General features: G+C 39.8%; 1 protein-coding gene across 4 annotated transcripts in view; it reads left to right on the plus strand.

Moving 5' to 3' along the window:
* gnas (GNAS complex locus) overlaps positions 1-13,722 on the plus strand; it is a 250,385-nt gene that overhangs the window by 105,584 nt on the left and 131,079 nt on the right. For 2 of the 4 annotated variants that reach the window (XM_062978978.1, XM_016997356.2), the window contains exon 2: positions 8,634-8,706. In XM_062978978.1, the coding sequence (XP_062835048.1) occupies positions 8,634-8,706 (73 nt within the window). Of the gene's footprint in view, positions 1-1,303; positions 2,809-8,633; positions 8,707-13,722 lie in introns of those variants that run through there. The other 2 variants (XM_062978979.1, XM_003227313.4) reach the window with 2 other exon arrangements.

Here is a 13,722-nt window from a genome sequence, read left to right on the forward strand (position 1 = left end):
CTATTAAACATCAAATTAGGTTATGATTTTACAAATTAAGCACCAGAACATCATGTTATACAACAAAATTTACAGAAACAGTAGTTCAATACGCAGTAATGCTATGTAGTAATTACTGTATTTACGAATTTAGCACCAAAATATCATGATACAGTAGAGTCTTGCTTATCCAACGTAAACGGGCTGGCAGAAAGTTGGATAAGCGAATATGTTGGATAATAAGGAGAGATTAAGGAAAAGCCTATTAAACATCAAATTAGGTTATGATTTTACAAATTAAGCACCAGAACATCATGTTATACAACCAATTTGACAGAAAAAGTAGTTCAGTATGAAATAATGCTATGTAGTAATTACTGTATTTACGAATTTAGCACCAAAAATCACGATTTATTGAAAATATCGACTACAAAAATGGCTTGGATTATCCAGAGGCTTGGATTAGTGAGACTCTACTGTATATATAAACATTCCTTGCTTACTTTTTCCATACCTCACAACCTCTGAGGATGCCTGCCATAGATGTGGGAGAAACGTCAGGAGAGAATACTTCTAGAACATGGCCATACAGCCTGGAAAACATACAACAACCCAAAAAATAAATTATCCAACATTCTGCCGGCGCGTTTATGTTGGATAAGTGAGACTCTACTGTAGTTTGAAGCCATTATTCCACACCCTAGCCTCCAGGACAGCTAGTTCCTTCCTATGACTGCCCGTAACGTATTTATTCATCGTGTCTCCTCTCAGACGTCTCTTCGGCAGGCTAAACATGCACAGCTCTTTAAGCCGCTCCTCATAGGGTTTGTTCTCCAGACCCTTGTGGAGAGAAACACGCTCCTGGGCGACTTTGTATTTCCTCAGGGATGTTGGTGTAGGATGAAACTGCGGCCTAGGCATGGGCCAACTTGGGCCTTCCCTTGAGGTGTTTTGGGCTTCAGCGCCCGCGCTTCCTAACCGCCTCAGGCCTCTTCCTTTTTCCCCTCAGCCGCTTAAGCGGCTGAGGGGTAAAAGGAAGAGGCCTGAGGCGGTTAGGAAGCCTGGGCGCTGAAGCCCAAAACACCCGACGGGAAGGCCCAAGTTGGCCCAGGCCTGCTGAGGCGAGGAGCGGGCCCAGTGGGCCTTCCTTGCGGCCTCCTCCGTGCCCGCTTCCCCGCCCAGTTTCCTCGCGGGGGCCGTTTGAAGAGAGGGCGCCTGACGTCGGGGGATCATGTGAATGGCCTGCGCTCCCAGGGTTCCTTCGGACGAGGAAGGGAAGGGAAGGAAGGGGAAGAAGCGAGGCCCGCCTCGCCTGCCTTGCCTACCCGCCCGCCCGCCCGGCCTCGCCCCACCCGCCTCCCCCTTCCTCGGGAGGCCTTTTAATATCATTATCATTTTCAAAAAAAAAATGAGGGGAGGACGAAAAGAATAAAAAGGGAGGGAAAGAAGAAGCAAAAAAAAAAAAAAAGTGGGGGGAGAGTGAGAGAGACAGACAGGAAGGCATTCCAGCCCTCCTCATTTTCGTATATTTTTGGAAGGGAGAAGAGAGCGGCCAGCTTTGCTTTCGCCTTTTCTCTCTCTGCTTCTTGTCTCTTTCTGCTCGCTTTTTCCTTCTTTCCTTTCCTTGGATTTTTCCAACCACCATTAAGGAGCGAGACCAGCCGCCTTCGCCGCAGAAGATCAAGACGAGAGAGGATATATATATATATATATATTTATCTTTATATATTATTTTTCACTACCCAGCCCAGCCTAGGAAGCACCGCTGGGGGACTCTTTCTAGCTTAGGCCGTTTTGTTGCAAAGAAGAGAGAAAAAGGAGCAAGCAAGAAAAAAACAGACATTTTTCTAGACTCCGCGCCCAGGATTTTGGAAAGGGTGTTTTCTTTTTTCTCCTTTTTATTGGGAGCCTGCTGCCGTGGATTTTTAAAAATAGAGAAGAAGAGGAAAGAGACGCCGCATATATATCTATAAATATATATATTGACAAATATTATATATTGATATATATGTCTATCTATATAAAGAGATAACCTTCACCTCACCGGCGTGGAAGTTGGAGCTATTTTACTCGAGGAAAAATATTTTGTAAATATTATTATTTCTTCGCTGTTCCTGCTGCTGCAGAATCGGGGAGGAGGAGCTGGAGAAGGGGGAAAGAAAGGCCGTGCTTTTCCTGCTGAGAAACCCCCTCCTTTTGCCGCCTTTGGTGGCTGCCAGACCCTTGCCTCGCCTCTGCACCCCACTTCTAGATAGATATATATTTATTTCGGGTTGATCCGCATTGCGAGGCATTGGAGGAGGAGGAGGCCCGGCTTGAGCAGTAGCCGCAAAGTCATCGCCTGCTCCCTCCTTTTCCCCTTCTTTCCTTCCTTCCTTGCTTCCTCCTTTCCTTTCCCTTCCTTCTGGGCAGTGAGTGAGGAGAAGGCCGAAATAAAGAGGGGGGAAGGAGAGGGAGAGAGAGGCTCCCCCTCCCTCCTTCCCTCCCTCCCTCCCTCCCTCCCTCCGTCCTTCCTTCCCCGGCGGCGGCAGCGTCCGCACACAGCCGCCTTCTTCTCCCTCTCTCTCTGCCGCTGTTTCTCTCGCTTCCTGCTCCTCTCCGCCTTCTCGCCTCTTCTCGGCCTCCCTCTCCCCTTCCCCTCCTTCCCTTTCCCCCCCTTGGACCTCCACCCGCCCCTCCCGCCCCCCAAAATGGGCTGCTTGGGGAACAGCAAGACGGAGGATCAGCGCAACGAGGAGAAGGCGCAGCGGGAGGCCAACAAGAAGATCGAGAAGCAGCTGCAGAAGGACAAGCAAGTCTACCGGGCCACGCACCGGCTCCTTTTGCTGGGTAAGGGCCCGTTGGGAGAGGGGATCCCAAACACAGAGCACCCCCTTCCCCTTTCCCTTTTCCTTTTGGGCCCAGCAGTGACTGGGCAGGCGGGGATAGAAAACCAAACGGAAAGCAAGGCAGTCTGCTGTTGGGAAACAGCAAGGAGAGGCGCCCAGGTTTTGGCTTGAGTTGACGCTCCCCACCCCTGTTTCCCCCTCTCGGAGCCACGAAGGAAGTGGGCCCCGCAAGGGCCAGGCGGAGAAGGCCGCGAGGAAGGCCCCAAACACCCGCCTCGCTTGATCTGACAGGCCGTGCCCAGGCCCACCCAAAGGACACTCGCGGGGAAAAGAGAAAGGGGGCTGAAAAATAACACGGAAAAGGGGGGTCGTCCAGCATTGGTTATAATCGAGGAGGGCCCTGGGAAGAAAAGGAAAGGGAGAGTAGGCCTCGGGCCCTCCGGTGTTGGCTCCTCGTATTGCAACTGCCGCGAAAAAGGGATCGGGAGGGTGTTGGTTCTCGTGGGGGACGGAGAATGGCCAGAGGAAACGTGTAAGAAGAAGGCAATGCCCCTCGGCTGTGCCCCCCTTGCTTTTACCCCCCATTGCTGGTCTTCCGATATGACTGTCTCTTATGCAGGCATTGGCAAACTTCGGCCCTCCAGGTGTTTTGGACTTCCACAATTCCTAACAGCCGATAGGCTGTTAGGAATTGTGGAAGTCCAAAACACCTGGAGGGCCGAAGTTTGCCTATGCTTGCTCTTATCCGAAATGCTTGGTGCCAGAGGTGCTCCAGATTTCCGAGTTTTTAAAGATTTCGAATACCCGTATTTGCTTATACAGTAGAGTCTCACTTATCCAACATAAACGGGCCGACAGAACGTTGGATAAGTGAATATGTTGGATAATGAGGGATTAAGGAAAAGCCTAATTAAACATCAAATTAGGTCATCATTTTACAAATTAAGCACCGAAACATCATGTTATACAACCAATTTGACAGAAAAAGTAGTTCAATACGCAGTAATGTTATTTTGTAATTACTGTATTTATGAAGTTAGCACCAAAATATCACAATGTTTGGAAAACATTGACTACAAAAATGCGTTGGATAATCCAGAACGTTGGATAAGTGAGACTCTACTGTACGTACAAAATCATGTCTAAACATGACATTTAAGTATGCTTCATATATCCCTTATCTGAAATGCCTGGGACCAGAAGTACTTTAGATTTTGTCAGATTTAGGGTACCTGTATTTGCATATGTGTATTACGTATGTGAGGATATCTTTTGGAGATGAGGCGTATGTCTAAATAAAAAAAAAACCATTTATGTTTCAGATATATATATATATATATATATATATATATATATATACACACACACACACATACACATACATACATACATACATACACAGGTTGAGTGTCTTGTAATCCAAAATGCTTGTGACCGAAGATGTTGTAGATTTTGGATCCCCCCCCCCCCCACACACACACACACAATTTAAAATATCTGTATTTGTTTCCATATACAGTACTTACAAAATGAGGTATCTTGAAGATGAGGCCCAAGTCCAAACATGACATTCACATATGCTTCATATATCCCTTATCTTAAATGCCTGGGACCTGAAGTACTTTGAATTTTCTCAGATTTAGGATGCCTGCATTTGCATATATTGTACATATGGATATATATCTGTCTTGGAGATGAGGCCCACATCTAAATTTAAAACATCATATATGTTTCATATGTACCTTAAACAGGTTAGGTATCTGTTAACCGAAATACTTGTGACCAGAGGTGTTGTAGATTTCTGATCCCCCCCCTCAATTTAGAATACCTGTATTTGCATATATTACAAAATGAGGTATCTTGGAGATGAGGCCGAAGTCTAAACATGACATTCAAGTATGCTTCATACATCCCTTATCTGAAATGCCTGGATTTTCTCAGATGTAGGATACCTATATCCTGCATATATTGTACATGGGGATATATTTCTGTCTTGGAGATGAGGCCCACATCTAAATTTAAAACATCACATATGTACCTTAAACAGGTTAGGTATCTGTTAACCGAAATACTTGTGACCAGAGGTGTAGTAGATTTCAAAATCCCCCCCCCCCCAAATTTAGAATACCTGTATTTGCGTGTACATGCGTTATGAGACTCATTCCTGAGCACAAAATGTGTGCGTGTTTCATGTATACCGACAGAGTATCCCTTATCCTAAATGCTTGGCATCAGAAGTCTTGTGGATTTGATTTTTTCCTATTTAGAATGCCCATATTTGCATGTACAGTAGAGTCTCACTTATCCAAGACTTGTTTATCCAAGGTTCTGGATTATCCAAGGCATTTTTGTAGTCAATGTTTTCAATATATCATGATATTTTGGTGCTAAATTCGTAAATACAGTAATTAAAACATAACATTACTGCGTATTGAACTACTTTTTCTGTCAAATTGGTTGTATAACATGATGTTTTGGTGCTTAATTTGTAAAATCATAACCTAATTTGATGTTTAATAGGCTTTTCCTGAATCCCTCCTTATTATCCAAGATATTCGCTTATCCAAGGTTCTGCCGGCCCATTTAACTTGGATAAGTGAGACTACTGTACATACATAATGAGGTATCTTGGAGGTGAGACTCAAGTCTAAACATAAAATTCATATGCATTTCATATATAATGTATACATATAGCCTGAATATAATTTTCTACATTATTTTCAGGCTATGCAAATAAATTACACCCTCAGAGTCTAGATTATAACAGGCTTATAACCCTACCTGAGTGTGAAAGAGACAGAAAATACAAAGATCAGCAGGTGCAGATAACTTAAAGTCTTTTGGTTATTTGGACTTCATCGCCCCAGACATGGTTTCTATATAAAAGATTTACTATATAATTAACCACCATGTGTAGGGGGCTGTTGGAGCACTTATCTTTAAAAACCATTGCTCTGGCACTATTTCTGATTGAGGGGGCTATCAGTGGTGTTTTAAGTGGCAGCCTATTACAATATAAGGCATAGTTTCTTGGAACCTATAATGATGGAAAAAAATTGGAAGGAGAAAGTATGGTGGCAAAAAGGAAATGGTCCTGCTATGAGGATTTAAGGGGAAAGAATGAAAGTTGGACCAAAAGGATACACTTTTGAAAGCAGTGAAAGGAGAGATTTGGCCTCTCATTTTTCTATTTGTTACTTTTACTATCATTTGTAATACTCAAAATAGGACTGAGTGACAGATAACAGAACATTTCTGGGCACAGGGTAGCCTTTATGTGGCCGTATCAATTTTAATATCAAATGTTTGCCTTTTGGTGTATTTTCAGCAGTTTCTTCCAAAACACTACTTGCTGAGCTGGCACAGAGTTAATGTTATTTTATTTTCTACCATGCAGATTAGGTGTCATGATGCTAGTATGTGCCAGTACTTGATTATTGTCAATTAATGGCCTCAAGTTTTCAGATGCGCAGGATTGGCTAGGTGTGCTACATACAATCAATATTACTTTTTCTTGATAGTTGGAATGGCAAAAATGAGTGCTCCAAGCTTTCGATGTGCTATGGAATATTCTGTGTTGAGTGGTTTAAGTAATTAATGTGGAGAAACAAAAAGGTGTAAACTTGAAATGGAAAAGTATTAGTAACATCTTCTGTGTTAAAAAGTATTTTTAAAGAAAATACTTCAATGTTTTCACAGTGCATATGCAGTGTGTCACAAGTGCTCTGTTCTTATTTAAGTCTGCTTGAATAGTTTGGGCTCACTTCAGTGTAACTTTTTAAAGACTTAGGTTGAATATCAATTTTTGCATCTTAATTATCCAATCAAAAATATGTAGAGATCTTAATGCATTTTTTAAAACATTGGTCATTAGAAGACTGGAGAAGATTTGCGGGCTCTAAGCTAGAACATGGCTTCCTTATGTGTTCGCGATATGATTATTATGTGGTTTTGTTTTAAAAATTGCAGTTACAGTATATGCACAATTTTATAAAACACAGAAACAATGAGGTAGTAAAAATCTATATTGTTGCAGTATTGTTAACATGACAATCATAAATTAAAAGCATAAATGGACAACAATATTGCAGAATAGTTGGGAACACATTAAGAATATTTAATAAAATTAACACCTTTCATCTGATCAATTTTTTCATAAGTTTTCACACATTTTAGGGTCCTCAGTCTGGTGTCTTAGTTTGCAAAGCAGTTGATTTAACATACTAGCCAGAAATGTTCTCTGCTTTGTCTGTAAAGAAAAAATGGAACTACTGAAAAAGTAATGATTAGATATTTAACTTAGTCTTTACTAAAGTACTGCTTTCTATGTAGTTTTAACTCTCTTGTAGAAGGATATTGCAATACATTTTCAGAAGGTTGTAGGGAACACCCTTGCATTTGATCACCTTTCCCACAGCTTGGCAGGATAGGACATCCATTTTTGGCTGTATAAGGCAGCTGTAACAGGGAAGCACTTCATGCATTTATTTGCCATCATGGAGCAATACTACTGAACTTGTTTTTTACCAGTATTTTTAAAGAATGAGATGGGACTAGAGAGAATAGATCTCATCTTAGTAATAAAATGTTTAGCCATTTTTGCAGGAGGCTGATAATATTAATAGTTTGTCAAGGTTAAAAGGGGATTGGAGTGCTGGGCAGATTCAGAGAGCTAATGGGAAAGGCCAAATGAGAATTTCTCCAGGAAAATATACTTTGATATATAGCTGCTGAAACTTAGGTTTGTGTGAGAGGCTCAAAATGGAAACTTGCACTGTAAGTAAGTGCTGGGAAAAGCCTGGCATCAGAAAAATACAAGCAGTGTCTTTCGTGAGCCCTTTTCTGCCCCCACTCCCACCCTCCAAGCTTTGGAAGCTGTGTAGAAAAATGAGCAGCCAAAAGATGCTAAAGCATCTAATGACTATCACCAAGATAGGGCTTGCAAAAAAAAAAAGAGAGAGAGAAAAGAAAGAAAAAATGTAGGGGAGGGGAATGAGCTTTTGAATAGAGATATTAAAAACCAGTAGCTGTAGTCTTAGAATATCTTGATCTGAGTGAGGGTTGTTTTTTTGTCTCACACCCACAACTGCAGACTTAGTGCAACATGCTGACTTGTTAAGGAGAAAACCTTGTGCATTGAGTGAGAGAAGGAGAAAGGGATTACTTGTAGGAAACAGAATGAAGGGTGTTTTCTCATGCAGTGAACAAGACCGTATTCTCAAAATGTAGACTTGATATGCAGCTTGGTGGTTATGAGTGAGGCATATAGCATGTGCAGGTGAAGAGAAACTGGGAGCAAGAGAACAGGAGAAGGCTGTTGGGTAATCCTGGAGTGGAATGATGGCAGAATTTTGTGTTTTCAAATAGCAGTGTCTGTGTTCGTTGTTTAAATGTGTGTAACTGGCTCCTGGTATGATTAAATCTTCCCATCTTTGAAGATAAGTGATTTGCTTAGTAAGAACTGTAGTGAATCCTTATTTTTCCTCATTTGATTTGAAGTAGTATTTTCAGATCATTTTCCTGTTTCTTTAAGATATTGAAGTTGTCAATGCCTTAGTTTCCTTGTTCTGCTTATTTTGATGAGGAAACTGGGGGTGGGGAAAAGGATAGTGAAATATTTCAGACTTTGGCTCTGACACACGACTTCAGCTGGACATTTATTTTTAGCTTCAATTGCAGTTTCCAGTGGCAATTACAGTCTTTTTTTCCTTTCAGTTTTCAGTCTTGTATTGAATAACCCAGGCTTGTGGATTTTACCTCTGAATAAAAAATACATGTGCTCCTGGATTTCTTTCTTTCTTAAACTGATTTATTTTCATTTTCTAGGTGCTGGTGAATCTGGTAAAAGCACAATTGTCAAACAAATGAGAATCTTGCACGTGAATGGATTTAATGCAGAGTAAGTGTATTTATATTCCTACTGTGTTATTTGAAGAACTGATTATTTTTATTTTTCTCAGTTTTATGATATCTACAGAAATTGGGTGTGCCAGTTTAGTGTGCATGTATTGATTTTTCAGTTCGATGTATGGAAAATGAAGTCCACAGACATATAAGGAAGTCTGTTGTTAGCCGATTTCATCAAAATTTTGTTTGTCAGACTTTGCAGAGCCAAAGATTTTGCTGCAGTTTTCCCACATTATGGTTAACATACTAACTTCTGTAGCAGCTGAACACTTTTTGCACATAGCATTAAAGCACAAAGTAAACCGCATACATTTGATAAAGCAGCATTAAGCAAACCATTGTGTGTTAGTTTGATGTTTTGGACTACAGAGGCTTTTATGGTTGCCATTTGATATATATAGTTGGAATAAAATTACTTTAAAGGGTTCTTTGGTCTCCTTGTTTTGATGATCCAAGTACTGTGAAGAGTGAAGGCATAGTTGTTATTGTATAATGACATAGTTTTATGTAACAACACCATCACTGTCTTGGAAGTACCCTAAAGTCTTCTCTTTCTGAATATGACTTGAAACAAATCATATGACTAAAGAATTTTCTTTGCCCAGTTTTTAAGCCAATTAACTTATTTTTTAACTTTATACCCTAAGTTAACATCCTGTAGCTTGTGGTAAATAATGTGTGCTTCTAATACTAAGTAGTGCCGTTAATAATTGGAATTGCAAGTCAATCGAACTTTTTATAGAATTTTACTTTCATCATTTGAATTCCACAGTAATGCTTCTTAGTTCTTATTTGGAAACATCTGGCCATGATCCAAAAATCTGCTTAGCTAGTTCACTATGCCCAAGGGTTTTTTTTTTGTCTCACGTGTCTGGGACAGAAATGGTTAGCTAGCAAGTATTGAAACTGGAGGCAGGAGGGGTGAATTGCAAAAGCAGTTTGTGATATATTGTGGGGATAGATTTTTTAAAGATGTGTAAAAAATCTCATGAGCGCATGGGCTAACATAATGAGGGTTTTGGGTTCCATCAATCACATGATGGCTAGGCAATAACAAGATCTCTGCTTGATCAAATAAAAGATTCAGCATTTTTATCCCACAGTAACCAGCCCAGATTCTTGCTGCAAGCATAGTCTTTCCTAGAAAGACAAAACCTTTAACTGCTGTGCCTGTTGACAACTGATAGTCAGTTAAATACTACTAAATGTGGACAATCTGTGTAGATATATTTAATTGTCACTGAGAGGCTTATGTGTAAATTCATCTAATCCCTCTTTAAAGCAATCTAAGCTAATAGACATCAATTCATCTCATGTCTGCAATTCATTTAAAAAAGTGTGAGGAGATGTTGTATCTTGTCTTAATGTACTACCAACAGATGTCTTTGGGTCAACCTGTTTGAAATACGTAATTTTTAAATAAAAGTATAAAAAACCATTTTCTTTGCCTTTCTAATTTTCTGTTCTTTTTTAAAATCAAAAATACTTTAGCAATGCAGGGAAATGCCTTTTCTAACTTTACTTGCAATGCTCTATTGCCTTTTCTAACTTTACTTATATCATTTTCGAAATTGAGTCTCCAGTGGTAGTTGTAGTATATTTTACAATGGTTGATAGCTGCCTTAGTGTGTACATGGTTTTAAGTTGTCTTTTGACTTATGGTGATCCCATGAATTTCATAGGATTTTCTCAGGCAAGGAATAAAAAAGGGTGGTTTGCAAGCATAGTACCCTGTCAAATGCTGGACGTGGATTCATACAGCTCCTTGTTCGTTTTAGAAGAAAAGTGTAATTCCTGATGTGGCAAGACTATTTGAGATTGTGTGTCTTGATTTGTGCCTTTATGGGAGCAGGAGGTATAATACTTGTCTTCAATAATCTTTATCTTGGTTGTTGTGTTTATTGAACTTCTGAATGTATTTTAGGGTTTCTGTTTCAAATGACTTTTTATTTTGAGAATTTAGAAAAATGCCTTACATCTTAATATATATAGTGTTTAGGGCAAATCTGATTTTTTCCATAGTAGGGAAGTTTGCTTTTGTAAGATTCAAGTTCTTTTTAAATTTTATTTTAAAACATTTCCTAAATTTAAAATTCAACAAATAATAGCCCTTAAATTAAAATGCTACAGATGTGGTATGTTTAAAGAGTCATTGAATTTCTGAATACCATAATTTATGCATAATGAATGCTAATTTTCATTGCATAGTTGAAATCACTGCTCTTCAGGTGTTGTTCTGTGGATGAGTGCTGTTTCATCAGCTGTCAACAGTGAGTTTATGGCAAGAACACCATAATAATATGACAACATTATGGTACTAGTCCCTAGTACAGTAGAGTTTCACTTATCCAAGCCTCACTTATCCAAGACTCTGGATAATACAAGCCATTTTTGTAGTCAATGTTTTCAATATATCGTGATATTTTGGTGCTAAATTCGTAAATACAGTAATTACAACATAACATTACTGTGTATTGAACTACTTTTTCTGTCAAATTTGTTGTATAACATGATGTTTTAGTGCTTAATTTGTAAAATCATAATGTAATTTGATGTTTAATAGGCTTTTCCTTAATCCCTCCTTATTATCCAAGTTATTCGCTTATCCAAGCTTCTGCCGGCCCGTTTAGCTTGGATAAGTGAGCCTCTACTGTATATTGGAATTTTTTTGCCAGGTTGAATATCAGAGAACATGTTAATTGCTGTTAATCCATCATGAATTACCCATACAATCTCTATATTTACAGATTTGATATCCATGGGTTCAATGTTCACTTATCCAATCACCAAAACCCCCAGTACGTTTTTAGGCCTCTCTAGGTCCTCCAGTCCAATTCTGTGATATGATTCCTGCCCAAGTATTGTCAAAATATAGGGTTTGCTATTGTCCATGGTTTCAGGTATCTACAGGGGCTTGGTTACTAATTTGCTGATTAGTATGCTAGATTTTGTGATGCATGCTACATTTCTGTTGTTTCTGTGTTGATTTTGGAAGTTACCTTTGGGAAAAATGTCTTTTTCACAATTCTACATATGTTTGGAATTATAGTCCAAAATAATCTGTCTGTCTTTGACTATGTAATTTTGCTACACATTTACTTTAAAAAGAAACCATATTTACTAGGAGTACATGCTATAGCAACTAGGCAGGACTGCACATAATGCACATAATGCACAATTTAAAAACTCTTCACAGCCTCAAAATTGCAATGCAAAGATAGTGGTGACGTACTTTGTTTGTGAAACATATTAGATATTTGAAATGTGTTGAAACAATTGAAGAAGTAATATAATTGTAACCAACTTAAAGTGTGCTAGACTTTGCATATTATAAATGATATAATTATGTACTAGATTTGACTATATTAAATAGTACACTTTTGGAATATCTCTTAAATATTAAACTAAACTTCTCAATTTCAGTATATAAAGTGAAACTTTACAGTTCACATTATTTGTAGTTTTCAGTTGTTGTTAGCAATGTCATAATTGGTGACAGTTTTTTTTAGTGTAAAGCCCTGGAAAGTGTATACGTTATGCACTCTTTTTTAATAGAATCCCAGTTATGTGGTGACAGGAGTGGAAAATGTATGGTGACAAAAGTGGAAAGCTGTTGTTGTTATAGTTATTCTTATTATTTATATAACTTTTTTCTCTTAAAGAGATGCAAAGTGTTTTTTTATCGTGTCAGAAGCAAATTGAGAACATACTGCAAGTCATACTCAAATTGGTTAACAGTGGTTAAAGTTCCTGTTCTTGTCTCTCATGTTAAGAGTGTTAGAGTGTACCATAATTTGAAGGTTGGTAATATGCTTGGAGAGGTGAGGGCTACCACATGCATCCTAGACCCCTGCCCATCCTGGCTGGTGAGAGAAGCCAGAGGGGGATTGGCCGAGTGGGTGAAGGTGGTGGTGAATGCCTGTGATGACTCATGGGCATTGTAGTCCCATTCCTAGTGCTGTTGTGACTGACGAAGAGGAGAACTTGGGTTTTCCTCCATTTCAGCCAGAAAGGGAACCATTTCAGCCAGAAATTGAGCCTTTGCACCTGCAGGAGGTTTGTCTTCCAGAAATCTCCCAAACAAGCCCGGAGTCGAGTTCTCCCCCTTTTTCGCGCCGTAATTACATTCTCCAGCAGAAAGGAGTGCAACAGGCTAATCGCAGGAGTTTGAGAATAGCAGCAAAGCATTCAGATGATTAAGCCTGTTCCCATGAGAAATTTTAGGGAGTCATACATCTGGACACAGAGATTGACTTTCGGTTCTGGTTCCCCAGAGAAGTGTTCTCTGGTGGGGAAAACAAGGCCTATTTAGGTTCCTTGCTCCCGGAGGGATCTTGCGGAGTCAATTCGTCAGCAACTGGAGTAGTGTGTGTGGACAGCTACTCCGCTTCCAAGCCTTTGTTCCTGATTCAAGCCTTCGTTTTCCAGCCTTGTTCTTCCACGGATTTTGCCTTGCTTTCCAAGACCCAGCCTTGCCTTGTTTCCCGGATTTTGCCAAGTAAACACAACGGATCTTGTTCTTGTTTCTCGTTCCTTGCTGTCTTGTATTCAAGCCTTGTTTTTCCGAGAGTCAAGTTATTTCCTAGCCTCGTTCAAGTTCTTGGACTAAAGGACCTTGTCATCTCCCCTCACTTTGCCTGGCAAAGTGAGTGTTTCGGTTATTGGATTACAACTTTGGACCTTAATATTTCATATTGGACATTGTTTCTTTGGACTAATTTTGACCTTTCCTGAAAGGTCTAATTCTGGACTATTTTCTACACTTGTTTTTATTAACTTTATATACTCCTTCAATAAAGATATTAGATAGATTCTGGCCTCTGTGTATGGTTATTGGTGCCCTGCAGCCGGGTCGTGACAGTTTGACTCCGCCACCCTAAGCACCAATTAACCTAGGCCAGAATGTCTACCGGAACCGTGCCGGGTGGCCAGCCACTTAGCTACACCATCGACAAGGACGAAGTGGACCGCATCCGTGATAAGCTCAATGCGCAGGAGGGAGAAATAA

Source organism: Anolis carolinensis, chromosome 4 (genome assembly GCF_035594765.1).
Source record: "Anolis carolinensis isolate JA03-04 chromosome 4, rAnoCar3.1.pri, whole genome shotgun sequence".
Lineage (NCBI taxonomy): Eukaryota > Metazoa > Chordata > Lepidosauria > Squamata > Dactyloidae > Anolis > Anolis carolinensis.